At 26.8% G+C, this 15,696-nt stretch overlaps 2 protein-coding genes across 3 annotated transcripts; one reads left to right on the top strand and one right to left on the bottom strand.

Moving 5' to 3' along the window:
• Positions 1-703: 703 nt before the first annotated feature.
• On the bottom strand, positions 704-11,337 carry LOC111043070 (U2 snRNP-associated SURP motif-containing protein). 2 transcript variants are annotated; one of them, XM_022327863.1, is made up of 19 exons: positions 10,843-11,337; positions 9,419-9,535; positions 9,237-9,330; positions 8,986-9,172; positions 8,804-8,883; positions 8,651-8,745; positions 8,417-8,582; positions 8,191-8,357; positions 7,214-7,273; positions 4,877-4,920; positions 4,581-4,685; positions 4,109-4,499; positions 3,943-4,022; positions 3,681-3,873; positions 3,407-3,623; positions 1,945-2,170; positions 1,620-1,788; positions 1,093-1,250; positions 704-1,029 (listed from the first exon to the last, which is right to left on the bottom strand). In XM_022327863.1, the coding sequence occupies exons 1-19, from the start codon at positions 10,867-10,869 to the stop codon at positions 786-788; spliced, it is 2,820 nt and encodes a 939-aa protein (XP_022183555.1). In that variant the 5' UTR covers positions 10,870-11,337; the 3' UTR covers positions 704-785. The 2 variants fall into 2 exon arrangements, with proteins under 2 accessions (XP_022183555.1, XP_022183556.1); XM_022327864.1 differs by having other exon boundaries at positions 8,807-8,883.
• A 505-nt stretch (positions 11,338-11,842) lies between these two features.
• On the top strand, positions 11,843-15,210 carry LOC111043072 (mitotic checkpoint protein BUB3). The gene is made up of 6 exons (XM_022327865.1): positions 11,843-12,458; positions 12,640-12,709; positions 12,794-12,945; positions 13,013-13,317; positions 13,891-14,030; positions 14,264-15,210. The coding sequence occupies exons 1-6, from the start codon at positions 12,258-12,260 to the stop codon at positions 14,380-14,382; spliced, it is 987 nt and encodes a 328-aa protein (XP_022183557.1). The 5' UTR covers positions 11,843-12,257; the 3' UTR covers positions 14,383-15,210.
• The last annotated feature ends 486 nt before the right edge of the window (positions 15,211-15,696 follow it).

Genomic DNA, 15,696 nt, shown 5'->3' with positions numbered 1-15,696 from the left:
TATAAATATATACAAACACACAATTTTTTTATAGACATTTTAAGTTCTAATTCCTGGGAAATTTGATATTTAAATGAAGAATAACAATTTTTAGTTATTCAGCTGTAATTTAAAAATATTTTTTCTGGATACTTATAATCTTATTATTATATTTTATACACACATTGACATTTTTAAATTCAGTTTTTTTTGGCAAAACAGATACAGTAGTAAAATAATTTTACTAGTAGTAATGTATTACTATCAGTAAAATAATTTTACTACAATAGCAATTATATTGTAAAGTATACTTAGTAACATAGGCTGACAGATGGTCTTTGTTTTTTTTTAAACTTAACACATCCATTACAGAGACTTACATAACACTCGTGTATAGCAGAGTGGTACCCACTTGCCCGTCTCTTAAGTATTTTTGAAACACGTTCATACAGATAAAATACTTTATTTAAACTAAATGTATTTAATAAAATTAAATGAAGTCTTAAATTTAACATTTCACATTTTTAATGTTGGAAAAATAAAAATGGAGACATCACTATTCACAATTATAGAAATATTTTAATAAAAATCATTATAAAATTAGGATACAAATTGACAGTTATGGTCAAAGTTGTAACAATTATAACGAAATAAATTTGATTATTAAAATCTATTTTATTTTTAAAATTGAATAATAATTTATGAATTGACAAAATCATTAGTCAAATTATTTATAAGAACTGTATATATAAATATAGGAAAAACATCATGACAAATATTTTTCATTACACAAGAAGTATTCATAATTAATATTTGTGTTTGTGCTTTCGTGATGTATGTGACAATGGTGTTGGAGGTGTACGTACATGGTGCCGATGAGGTGATCGCGAATGTGATCTTTTGTGTCGATAGTTATGTCTTTCATCACGTTCACGGTCCCTTCTTCTTGATAATGAACGAGGAGAATCAATTGGTGATATTCTTGTTTTTTTGTTATTACGTTGTGGTGAACTTGGTCTTTTTCTCGAAGGAGGACTTAAACTATCACTTCTGGAATAATACAAGGTATACTTAAAGAATAGAAAATAGAATATACAATTTGTTAAAATATACCTTATGCTATGAGATGACCATTTACTATATGCGGGGCTATTTGAAGGACTTCTAGATCGTTTTTTTTTCTTACCATCACGATAGTCTTCATCAGGACTTAATCTTTTATTGATTTTGTCTTTATCTTTTTTTTCTTTTTCCAATTTCAATTCCTTTTCCTAAAAAAAAAAAGTATATACCATTCCAGTCATCTAAACAACATTATCTTTTAGTAATTAAAACAATATATATTGGGATGTATTTCATTCAAAATTTCCAATGTAAAATATGATATAAGCGATATAAGAATTCTCAATCAAAATTATTGTCAGATTTTACCACATAGCTTTAGTACAATGTTCCATATGGGTCAAACAATAAGAGTTCAAACTATTGTACAACTTAATTACGTCGAATATAAATGTAAGATGTAAATGATATAAGTATACAAACTTCAATGGTTAATCTGTTAACTCTAATGAAGACATCTATTTATTTTAATATTTCATGTTAAAACAAATAAAATTAACAGAAATTGATAAACTTACTGGAGACTTTTGTGCTTTTTTAAGTAGTTTACGTCTGTAATGTTCCACTTGTTGATATATATTCCAACCGCCTTTTAATGCTCTTTTGCCAGATTCTAATTCATCTTGATATTGCATAACTTTTACTTCTACTTCCCTTAATTTAGCTCTTCGATCATCAGCATTTTCTCTAAAAGTCAAATATAAAAATGCATACAATTCCTTGATATGATAAGTGTTTGAAAACCCCCCAAAAATATAATGTACCAAGGTTATGTAGGTATACAGTGCACGGTTTATGAACCTCTGATTATAACAATCAATAATACAAATTATTTTTAAATACCTTGTTTCATTAAAGTCATCATCTGGAGAATCTTGATCGACGGACTCACTATTATAACTTTTATTTTCTCTTTCTAACATCTCCCATTTGCTAGTGGTCATAGCTTGTTCTTCAGCTTCATGAGGGTCTACAGTCTCCCATCTAGATGGAACAAATGCAGCTGCTTTGATATTTTTTCCCCCTGTCTCTCCTGTCAATGGCACACCTCCAATGTCATCATCTAATACTATACAAAATTGATATTTTTATATGTTTATTGTTTAAAAAATATTTTATAATCAACTAAATAAAAAAATGAAAAACTTGACGGTTGCTTTGTTGAATATTATAAGAGCTAAGTAAAAATAAAAGGTCGAGACTTGTGATAACTCCACATTACACCAGAGAGGCAACTCATATTTAAACCTATGTTATTTTACAAAAAATGGTCAGATCTTTCTGTGGCCTAAAATAATGAATGGATTGATTTGAAATATACACAGGTTGATAGGTAAATGATACTTTTATAAATTTCAAGTAGATAAGAAAATTACAGTGTGAGTTATATGCAAAAGTATCAGCATAATTATTGACTGAAACACTATTTTTTTCAACCATTTAACAATGTCTATGTTGTACACGCCGCAGCGTTTACACTGGCCACCCATATTTCCCCTTCCAAGCAACTGGACCAGCAAACCAAGCGTAGGTTGCAATCGCTATTTGAACAGTGATTGGTAGTGGTGGTAACACCAATTCGTTAGTCTACATGCATTATATTATTTGTTACCATTGCCGTCACTCAGTGATTTGCCACCTAATTCAATGACATTAGCCAATTATCATTTGTCACAGTAATTAATAGGTTAGATGCAGTGATACAAAAATGTATTATGAACGATGGAGCTTAAAATGTTAACATTATCATTTTCCAGCAATATTCATAAGCTAAAGATACCGAAAATTTAACAAAAAAAAAAATGAATTATATCTTAACAAAAACACTCAATATGTGTAAAAACCTCACTAAGAAAAAAACTCAAGTGAGGAAAGTTGTGGTATCAAAAAAGGACTAATTAATTTCTAAATTCATTGGCATAGAAATTGTTTATGATTGTTTTTATATAATGAAGTAGTGCGATAATTTAATACAAATAATTTAACTTAGCTTAGCGACTACTCATAGTATGTAATTAAACAGTGTTATGATAATATTTTCATAGACATATTGGCATTACACTATCTTTAGTTGGAGTCTTAAATATTAGCAGCAGCGAAGCTAAATTAAAATATTTGTATTAAAGTATCGCATTTCTTCATCAAATACTAGCAATTGTAAACAATTTCTTCTATTCTAATGAATTTACAAATTCCTTAACCCTTTTTTGAAATCACAATTTTTCTAACTTCAGTGTTTTTTCTTAGTGTCCTTTTTACAAGTAGTTGAAGGAGTGTTTTTGTTGGGATATAATAGACAACTTACATGGAACACCATCAATGTCTGTATCACCAGGAGGCGTGTCATCATAAGCATGTTTTAACAACGTAGCACCGTCTAAAGGTATACCATCTAAATCCTCATTATCTATATTATCAGGATCTGACAAAGGTGCTCCATCTATATTTTCAGACTCATCGATAGATTTTGAATTTGTACTATATTGCAATTCTTCACGAGAACTGATTAGTTCTTGAGGTATCTAAAATTTTAAAACATTTACTTATTATGGTCACAACTAATGTATGTAAAGACTTACATCATTTATTGAAAGTCCAAGAAAAGTATTTTGGCATCTAAACAAGAATTCTTTTGGATAAATATCCCAGTCTTCCCAAGCACGAAAAATCTGCATTATACGATGTTTAAAACCATCGGCTTGACTTTGAGAGTCTAAACTCTGATAAGTCTTAAGGGCTTCTTCCATTATAGGAATCAATCTTGTTTCAAATCTAATGTAAAAGTAATGTAATTTAAATACTTTGAAATATTTACAAATAAAAAAAAAAAAAACACTATACCCTCTTCTAAATTGTGTTGCATTTATAACCTTTAAACTACAATTATGTAGAACATCTGATATCAAATAAAGCCGTGCAATCTAAATTAAGAAGAATATTTATTTAAATATATTTGATATAATATTAAGTAGTATAATATTAAATAATAATAATTTAATATTTTTACTTTTTTATGTAATGCAGTTGTAGCATTAGATAATGATTCTTGAATGCAATCACATATTTCTTCTACAGCATCACTATGTTCTACACAAAATACCATGACTTCAGCTACTTTTAACCGGTCAGGAGTCATATTTCTAATGAGATCTTCAAATCGCTCCCTTTGAGATACGCTTAAAGTTCCCTTGGTCCTCGTTACTAAATCTTCTTCAGGAACAAGTTCTTCTGGCATGCCAACTGTATATGGATTCATTGGTGGTGGTCTCCAAATTGATCCATTTTTAAACATGCGAAATTCATCGATGCGCCAATCTTTAGTAGAATCCCCTTGTAACATCGAAAATAGCTTCCATCTGTAGTATATATGAGTTGGCGAACAGTTGTCAAACAAAAATCTGATAACCATAAAATCAAGTAGTGTTAAATAATGTAAAAAATGATTTTTATAGTGTAAAAAATCAAAATAAAATACTTACTGAAACATTGGGTTGTTCAACTCTTTATTCATTATCATAGCTTCAAATAATGGTCCTTCTCGAATTACAAATTCAATCATGTGATGGATAAGCATCAGCAAATTTCTAAAAAGATTTTTAAAGTATTAATAAAATAAATAAATATTTAGTTTATATATATTTTTTCTTTTTTAGTTTTTCACTTTGCTTCAGCAGGCTGACATCGATAACATAGGGAACATCATTTGATAGTTTGTAAATCTTTTTTTTACCTTAAGATTATTAATTAATTTACATCAGAGAAATGAAAATGTTACCTTTCTGTGGGTATAACCACTTTAATGATAGTCTGCGGTAAAATCTGTCACAAAAAAGCAAATTGGTTTAAAACAAAGTGTTGAGATGCATCATTTAGGTAAATTAAAATAAATTATTAAATAAATAGGTACATGTTTTATTTATATATTTCTAGATTCTGAGCGTAGCGAATGAATGTATTTATTTTATAATGTGTGTTTTTTTTTCTGTCTGTCATCAACATTTGGGATTGTAAAAAGGGTGTCATGAGTTTGGACGAGTTACCATTTTACCGCATAATAAAAGTAATGTGCTTGGGTAAGTTTCTTATAGGGTGTTGAGCGAGTATGATACAATATAAAAGATAAAAGTTAAAATTATAAAGATTAAGATAAAATATTATATACAAACAAGTTGAGATTAGTATATGTCAGGGGAAATTTAAGTTTAGGGTACATAATTAAAATAAAACATGTGGGTTAAAATTTCCAGGCAACAAAATTTAATTTTAATAATATTTGAACCATATTTTTAATAATCGAAATCATTTAAATTTTTAATCACATACACAAAAAAAAAAAAACAATCTACTTTTAATTATATCTGTGGAATTCACGTATAATCCCAAGACTGTCAAAATATAGCATCCAAAAACAAATAAGGCCGTTGAAATACGTTACAATGTTATAAGATCACTTGCCCAAACGCATTATGCTAAATTGTTTAAACACATTGTAATTTTTAAACATTCACCCAAACACAAACCACCCAGTAAAAATTTTTGCGATTCTTGACATCAGCAAGTGTTCTGATAGAAAATTAAATAAAGTTGGTACATCAGAGAGAGAAACAAAAAAAGTGAAACGGTAATCTTTAAGCAAATCTAATTTTGATATTATTTTTTTTTGGTGTAATTCAATAACTTATGACTGTACACTTAAAATTTTCAAGAAATATGTATTATGGTATTTTCTATATATAGTAACATTTTCAATCTTTTTTAGAAAATTGTAGCAGGCATAAGAAATTTTTGGAATTTTGCATAGACTTTTTAAATTAATCTTGATAAAAACTTTTCCACTTAGTTAAAAAGCTTGACAATTTAATACAAGGTTCCTTAAAGGTTTATTTAATGCAAGTTAAAAAATATCATAGATACATATAGGCATGATTATTTTTCAGTTAGACATTTTTCATTCCATACCTAACTTTAGTAATTGTAATGGAAGATTTCCACCAAATTTTTCTACTTTAAAAAAGAAGTTTACGGGAAAGTAATATTAGGTTTTTATGAGAGTTTGAATTTAAAAATGTTAAGATCTATCAACTGTTGATATTTGTTGTAATTCAAAAACGAACAACCGCTCACTAATTTTTTTTACCAAATCTTAAAATTACCATTTTCCAAACAAAGTACAATTTTAACTCATTTTGCTGTTACAGTAGCCATGAATTTTTTTTAAAATTGTGTAAATAATTTTTCAATTTAGAAATGTAAGAAAGTTTTTCTTGTCATAGCTAACATAAGAAATTTAAATAGAAGATTCCACACAAGTTTTAATACCTTAAACAAAAAAAAAAAAAATTATAAACAGGAACGGAACATAATTTCGTATGAATGTTCAAATTTATAATTTTACAATATTGGATTTTTAGTAAATTAAGGAATTTCCATCCATTAATTTTTTAATACTTTGTTGTAATTCAAAAACGAATAACTGTAGAAGCTCAACACTATTTCACTATATGATAAAATGACAATTTTTTCAAACTATTTTGACTATTTTGAGACATTTAGCTATTAGAATTTATTGAAGTTTTGTACATTTTTATTCAGTTAGAAATTCATATAGGTTTTCTTTTCAAAAGCTAACATTAGAAATTTGGTCGTAGATTCCCAAGAAGTTTTCCTACCTCTATAAAAAATAAAAGGTATACTATATATACCCATGAGATATTTTCAATTTTAATTAATTTCTTTTTTATTATAAAATTTGATTATATTTTATACAAGTATGATAGGATGAAACAACGTCTCCGCTCAGAATCATTTTTTGTGTGCAATGATTTATCATTGAATTAAAATATAATACATTCGTTACAACATCATATTTGACATTTACTGTACAGCAGAGCGGTACCCACTTCTCTACCTTTTTATATATTGATTATTATCAATTTTCAATAAAGGCACATTTTATTCACAATACCTCGATCCGACAACATTTAAAATTAATTAATTTAAAAATCGAAGATCCCTTGCCTGCCAGCTGCGTTTAAGACGACAGTATTTGAGAAAGTCGGATCGAGTCAATCACATTATTAAAATAAGAAAATCTATAAAAAAAGTTAAATACCTTTTCAACTGGTTGGCCTCTATCGAAATATCCTGCATCTTGTCGGGCTCGTCCATGGTTCTACAATAAAAATCATTTAGTTGTGCAAAAATAAGTATTTTATTCTAATTGCAACTTTATTTATACACAAAGTGATTCATCAAACATGCTCATTATTTTTATGTTTTTTCTTCAATAACAGTTTATTAAAATATGATTTTTTAAATGTTTAAATATACTTTAGGACTATATTTTAAAATTCATGACATCTTTTGTGCTAAACTTAAGGAGTGTTCTATAGTGATACAAACTTCTGTTTTGTTAACGAGAACGGCCTTTTTTCTACTGTAGAGTATTTAGAGGATAATTCTTCTGAAAATGTTGATGTATCAATATCAAAATTCAAACAATTTAGTTTTTGAGTTATTTAACTTTTTGTCCTTAAGATAATATGTCAATGATCATGGGTTTGGATTTTGGCAGACGTGGAGGCTATAGTAATTTTAATTTTGAACATTTTAGTAATTAATATTAATCTATCAACATTTAACATTTATAATTTGTAAGAATTGTGCAAGTATAACAAATACTAGATTCAATATTATTTTACCTTTAAGGACTCTTATCCTTATTATTATATAATTAGAATAACTAAGAAATACTCATAAACAAATATACTAGTTTGGATTTCGAATTAGGGGCACCAACATTTTCAAAAAAATTATCCAATAAAGAATCTACAACAAAAAATGGGTATCCTAATTTAAAAAACAGAAATTTGTATCCCCACCGGACAAATCTAAAGTAATATTAAAAAAAAACTTGAGTACTTAAAAATAAGAGTCTCTAAAGTAAATTTATAAAACTCAAAAATTAAGTATTAAAGGAAAAATTTGGAAGTGAGCATACTTGGTGATTCACCCAGTATAAGGTAGATATATTTTTCCAAATAAATGGTTTTTGTTAAAGATATACGACTTATATAACATAAATTTTACCTTTTTATCTTTTTGAGGCAAAATAGGCTGAGCATTGAAAGGTAATCCAGAAAGAGGAGGAGGCAATGTTATAGCTAATAAAGCGGGCGGAATAAAAATTGGATGAGGTGGTATGGGTACACTTTTACCCCAACCCATTTTCATCTCATACGACATAACATCTTTCCCTAAAAATTATAAAAAATATTAAAATGCATGTATGATAAATACAAAATTAACAACATACCATTTAAATTTTTTAAAGCTCTTTCACCATCTTTACGACTCATATAAGCTACAAAACCACAGTTACGTCCTCTTGCTTTTTCTTCATCAGACCTAGGCCACATTATTTTAATACTTGCCAAAGGACCATATTTTCCAAAAACTTCCATTAACTGAGCTTCAGTAATCTATAAATAATTAATGTACCATAATAACATCTATTCAGATTAATAATTAAATATATTTTATACATTACTTTAGGGTTAAGATTTCCTAAGTATAGATTTGTAGTATTCGGATCCCCTGAATCAAACGAACCTTTAATTTCATCAGGTTCAACCATTATTAAATCTAAACATAAATTTAAAAATATTATTTAATCTTTAACATATTTAAATATATTATGTACTACTCTTAATTTCAGGATCTTCAATTGTTTTTTGTAAAACTCCTTTGAATTTATGTCTTTCTTCTCTTTCTTCTTGAATCCTAATAATTCAAAACAAATAAATCAATTGTGTTTGTTAAAAATGTATATGATTATTTAAAAGATGAATACAAAAATATTAGAAAGTTGTGTTGTATAATTACATTTTTAGTTCTTCTTTGAATAATTCTAGATTACTTTTTTTCTTTTCACCTTCTTTTTTTTTCTTTGTAAGCATTCTATCACTTTTACGTTCACCCATAAAACGAGAAAGGTCTTCACCTTTATCTGAGTCTGTATTTCCCCTGGCTTGAGGCTTGTATAATTTACCTTTTTCCCGAGTATCCTCCTCTAATGTGTTATAAAAGTAATAAGTATCAGTCAGTTATGGTTTTATATGTGTATAAAATCTTACGTCTCTTTCCAGCATCATATGTACCAGCTTTAACCCAAACTTTACTGTTTTTTTTCCCTTCGTTTTGAAAAGTTGCTACGAACTCTTCAAAGGCCTGTAGTATTAAATTATAATATAATTATGACTATTTTTAACTGAAATGTGTGCATCTCAATATTATAAATAAATAAAGTATTAATTACTTGAGCAGCAGCATGTTCTTCTTCCTTCTTTTTTTGTTCATTTAATTCTTTTTTTGAAGGTTGAGTTTTTCCCATCGCTCCAATAGAAAATGCTTTAAGCTTTTGTTCTGCTATGAACTATACAAAAACAAATAATAGTCTAGATTTTTTTTTGGATTATCATATAGAAATGTATCCAATGTATTCATTGGATATTTGTATAATTGTTAACTTATGAATTTGTATCAAATGATAGCTAAAATATATCATTAAGCTTGTACCCAAGCTTCGAGCTTTAAATTAAAATTGTACCTATATAAAAAAAAATGTCTCGCTAATATATCAATACTTTTGTTAGGTTAGGTTAAAATTTAAAAATTTGGACTAAGTATCCAAAATTGTATACCTTCCCTGAAGATGCATTATTATTTATATTTTGCATTTTTCAATCTGTAATTTTAGGCATGAAGACTTAAGATTCTAATACATATTTAACAATAACATATTTTAGTTGTATACAAAATTAAATCTTGTACATTATTTATTGTAATATGTCTATGACCTTATAAGTTAGATTAATATAATTATCATTAAGCACATTTGCTTTGAATGTGATGTACCCTCATTGGCGCCAAAAAATAAAAATCTTTTTCTATTATATTTTAATTATTTTGAAGGAATAATTATCAATTAATATAAAATTATTGTACTATACTTAAACTGTATAGTGTTTACTGAAGAATATAATATAATAATAGGTAGGTAATTTGTTCGTATGTTTTTAATTATAAGTTATGACATAATAATAATGTTGTATAGAACAGGCCTGTAGTAGGAAATCCATTAAAATTTCAGACAGCGGCTAACATTATTAACAACAATGTGAGTGGAGGGCTTACCTATACTAATACATTTTAACATTATTTCAAAGTAATTTGTTTTTGCTGAGTTATATTATTATTATCCTTGTTTTATATGTCAAATGAAATTCATCATCTTTTTATCGTGTAAGTTACTGTGTTATTGGCCTCTACCCATTACATATATATCAAATAAATCAAATACTCAAATAACTTTGCTCTAGATAGTTTATGTATCTAGTACCTTCCTATATTCGTTATTCATACACAAATTTATAATATAGTTTGTATAAAAATCTAAGTAATTTGCTCTCAGTATACTAAATTCAAATCTGGGAACAATTTTAGTAGCATCTATATACACATAATACAAAATATTTAAAACAATATTAGATGATGTTGAAATTGTGTACCTATTAATTTCTTGATAAAAGTATAAGTGTAAATGTATGCATTTTTAAAATATATTTATCGTTATTAAGCTTGGTAAATGATTTTTAATTACATTTTGTTTTTCTATTATATTAAATAGATACCTACATAATACAAAACTAGTAGCATTACAGAAGATTGATTATATCTTACCTTTTTAAATTGTCCCGAATCAGCCATGATTATTATTAAAATACACCTTACGTAAATAGAACTTAACTTGCTAGGTAAATAATTTAAAACATTAACTAGTAATAAAATAAAAATGAAATAAAAAACATTAGAATCTATAAACAGTTTAGATCATAACTCATAAATTATTATTATCTACACAATATGCATTTTGTAAATGTTTAATCTTGGAACTACAGTAACACTAGTGGACATCATCAGCTTTTAATCATGTATCTTAGTATGAGCAACTGTAATTACTATTTACTACATAGTGCATTGTGGCCACTGGCCAGTGTATATACGAGTGTGAGTTATAAAGTGAAATTTGTTTCGTTAAAAAACAACCAAAAGTTATAAATTTAATTAATAAATGTCAAATTAACACGACGAAATTAACGAAATGCACCAAACGTCGTAAGAACAGTTTATTTTTTATTATTATTATACATCGACTATCTCATTCTCTTGTATCAACTATTAAGTTATAGATATAGATGGTTATGTTCCGTTCCGTTCCGATTCATATTAATCCGCATCCTTCTGAAACCTTACAATATTCTGTTTTTCTATCGTGAACAAACTGTGTTTTATTCTATGATAGGTGGTGAATGGTGATAAGGAACTACTGGGGACGGTGATAGATAACGTATCCCGGAACAAATTCACTTTAGCTACTTTTTTCTAATTTATTTTTATAAAATATACCCGTAGACCCGTTTAAACAAGTTAAGAATGGTGGTGCAATACAGTTTTTACTGATATCATTATTTCGGAAATTATATTTTATACTAAAGTTAGTCTATGCCTCTATGGTCTTAAAGTACACTTTTGAAGGGCAATAAGGGCATAAAACCTGGTTTTTGCGGTTCATTTGTACAAATGTCGTTTAGAGCTTTTGTATGGAACTCAGTGTTATATTGATATGGTATTCGGCTTTATAACCTCAAAAACTCATAATTTAAATTTTAAATGATAGTTTGTTGATCGTTCATTCTTGATATTGTTATTTGTTTATTTTTTCATCTGAAGAAGCGTTAGTTTCTGAATTCTTAGTTTTTGACGGTTAGCTATTATTTTAAAGCTAGAATGTTTACTACCAATAATTTATTATTATTATTTTTTAATTTGAATTAAAATATACTGTACACGTACCTATTATTGTCGTTAACATTTGTGGATTACTAATAACTTGATTATTTGATTAATGATAAATAAAAAATAATTTTTGTTATTTAGTTGGAAAATATTATTTAAGTACAGAAACAATTTGTAACCATTTTTAATGATAAATATTTTTATTATCCATTAAGTTACTATTGTAAACACTTACCACATAAGTGTTTTTGATTTAAGTAAATTTCAAACGATACTATATTATACCAACCTAGTTAACTATGATTGGTGAGTCAAGATCAGAGTTTAGACTTAAGAATCCACCGGAAGATGGAATATCGTCGGTAAAATTTGGACCTAGTTCATCCCAGTTTTTATTAGTATCATCTTGGGACTGTTCAGTTCGGCTTTATGATGTCCAGGCGAATAGCATGCGCACAAAGTATACTCATGATCGGCCAGTATTGGATGTTAGCTTTCAGGTAAAATCAGTGATTACTAAATTAAATAATAATAATGCTTAAATTGATTACCTGCCTTTTATTCATTTGAATGGTAAAAATGATGTTCAGTAAATTCAACAAATTTGTATGCATTTAAAAATGTAAAAACTGATAACCTATTTTATATGCTTAGATATTATGTGTATTTGATTTATAATAGGATGCAGTTCATTCATTTAGTGGTGGTCTAGATAACAAGTTGAAAATGTATGATTTGAATAGTAATTCTGGTAAATATTTATTTTTAATTTAGTACCTAATATTTACTAAATTTAAATAGTTAATGCATACATTTAATTAATATTAAATTTCAGAAAGTGTCCTAGGGTCACATGATAACGCGGTACGCTGTGTTGAGTATTCTAATGAAGTAAATGTAGTTTTATCTGGGGGTTGGGATGGCAATGTAAAAATGTGGGACACAAGATCATCTCAATGTGTTGGAACCCTTCCTCAACCTGACAAAGTATGTGTTACATATTTTCATTTCAATTTGTGATTATTATTTTATTTATATATTTTTTTTTATTTAGGTTTTCACTATGAGTAATGTAGGCGAAAAACTTGTAGTTGGCACTGCTGGGCGTAAAGTGTTTGTATGGGATTTAAGAAACACAGCATATATTATGCAAAGGAGAGAATCAAATTTGAAGTTTCAAACAAGGTGTATACGTTGCTCACCAAATAAACAAGGTTATGTGTTGAGTAGTATTGAGGGACGTGTAGCTGTTGAATATTTTGATACGGCTCCAGAAATTCAAAAGAAAAAATATGCTTTTAAGTGTCACAGAATAAAAGATAATGATATTGAATGCATTTACCCGGTCAATGCTATAAGGTATTCAATTTGTATACTTACCAAATTATAATTCTTTAAATATTAACTTTTTAATAAAACTGTAATGTGTTATAATAACATAACAATTTACCTAAGTACAAAATGTTATCCATTTACAATTATTGATTTGTATTTAGAACGGGTGAAAACTATTTTATTATCATCAGAAAAACTATAATATTTTCAATTTTACATCTAATTGCGTACAGTTACAAATCAATCTATAAAAATAGAGTTACTAGGATATATCTATACAATTTTAAAAACATTGTTAATAGATAGTTTGATGTATGTTCCAGAAATTTCAACGAATGTTTGTAACTTTTTCAATACACAAAACATTTATTAGTTGATATATATTAAACCTGTTGCTGCTTAAAAACTCTAATTGCATTTAATTTTATATTTTAAAACTAGTGTATATGGACATGTAATTTATGTATAAAAAATAAAATAATTTAATTTGATTTTTCAACAAATAATACAAAAAGGCAAAAGTGATCAAAGAAGAATAATTATATTGTTTTATTTGTGTGTTCCTCTCTAATATTTATGAATTTAATGTGTTTTTAGTTTTCATCAAGTATTTAATACATTTGCCACGGGTGGTTCGGATGGATATGTAAATATTTGGGATGGTTTTAATAAAAAAAGATTGTGCCAATTCCATCGTTACAATACAGGAATTACGTCTCTATGCTTTAGCCATGATGGTGAGTAAATGTTTATTAATGCATTTTATTTCAATGAGTTGATACAATTTTTTATGGCTATACTATTCTAACTTTCATTTAATATGTTTAATCTTTATAATAATCCTTTTATTTTTTCAATTATTTTGTATAAAATTATATAACTTATTTTAAAAGAATTGTATTTTATTTTTTAGTGTTCATTAATAACTTATAGCAAGAAGTAAATTTAATATAGTTAAAATTTTTTTTAGGTTCATCTTTGGCTATAGGCAGTTCTTACATGTATGAACAAGACGTACATCCAGATCCAATACCTGAAAATAATGTTTATATTAGGTATGTTACGGATCAAGAAACTAAACCAAAATAAGCATATTTCATAAATACCTTATTATTATACACTTGTGAATTTGTTAGTTTTTAAAATTAATGTACTACTTTTTTCATTAAATAGTTGGTATAAATATTATATCTTTGTATATTCAAAATTAATTTTAAAGTTGGTCATGAATTGATGAATAGAAGATATTATTAAAATTTCCATTTTTTTTTTTTTTAAAGAACAGAAATTTCAAATTTGTATTCAATCTTCAGTGTGTTTAAACATGTTTAAATGAATAAAATAATAAATAATTTTTAGAAGAATAGTAAATTTAAATCAATTTTAGGAAATATAAGTTTGACAATATTTCATGTACTAGGTATAGTGTTTTATGTATCTCTCATATATATAAATTTACGTTTGGATGTCTGTATACTCAAAAATACTGGACCGTTTTCAGTAAAAGTTATATTAATAAATTCCTTGAGACTACAGGGTGTTTATAACTTAAAAGCTTATTTTTTGGACCCTCAAAGTAGCTAAAGGGTAGCTCACTTATGATTCTTTTTTGACCGCTAACGGTTCTGCAAATAAAACTGGGTGATGCTTGAATGCCCGATACTGTTAACGGTTCTGTAAACTATCGATTACCAGACCTGTACACTACGTACAGATTTTGTTCCAGTAATTTTTATTTTACAGATCTATGAAATATCATTGGCATTATCAATGTTATTGGTGGTTTGATTTATTTGGTAATTACTAATTAAAGTAATCAATTATTTTATTTTTCATTATGCATAGTTTAACACAATCATGAACTTTGCAGAATGAATAAATTACAGGGCCGGTAAGAAAGTGGCAGACTGTTCTTTATATAACCTGTTTTAAGTCCTTATTAACTGTTTAAAACACATTATTAATTACTTTGGGGCTGGTTATATTTTCTATTAAATTAAGTATTTATTCAATTTTTACTGGGGTTGTCTACAAAACCTCACATTTCTCTGTATCAGGTCAATTTAAGTATTTAACTTATCAGGCTAAATATATTATATTTGTAGAGGTCTGTTTTATATATTATATATTATTAATTTCGCCATCATAAAATTTTAATGTTATTCTACATTGAAAAAGTTAAATTGCTTGAGTGCACAAAGGTATCTTAATATGGATAAAAAATCATTACATTTTGTAATTTAAATTATAAAACTAAATACAATGACATACTTGATGAATTGCCTTTATATTTTTTTAAATATTCATTGTAACCCTTACTACTAACCAACTATAATACTAAATATTTTTTTTTAAATATACACAAATTTTAAATCTATTCTGTATAAATAAATTTAATTTATG

This window comes from Myzus persicae, unplaced genomic scaffold, assembly GCF_001856785.1.
Source record: "Myzus persicae strain clone G006 unplaced genomic scaffold, MPER_G0061.0, whole genome shotgun sequence".
Taxonomy (NCBI): domain Eukaryota; kingdom Metazoa; phylum Arthropoda; class Insecta; order Hemiptera; family Aphididae; genus Myzus; species Myzus persicae.
Note: the sequence above shows the minus strand (reverse complement) of the source record. Positions and strands in the feature narration are given on the sequence as shown.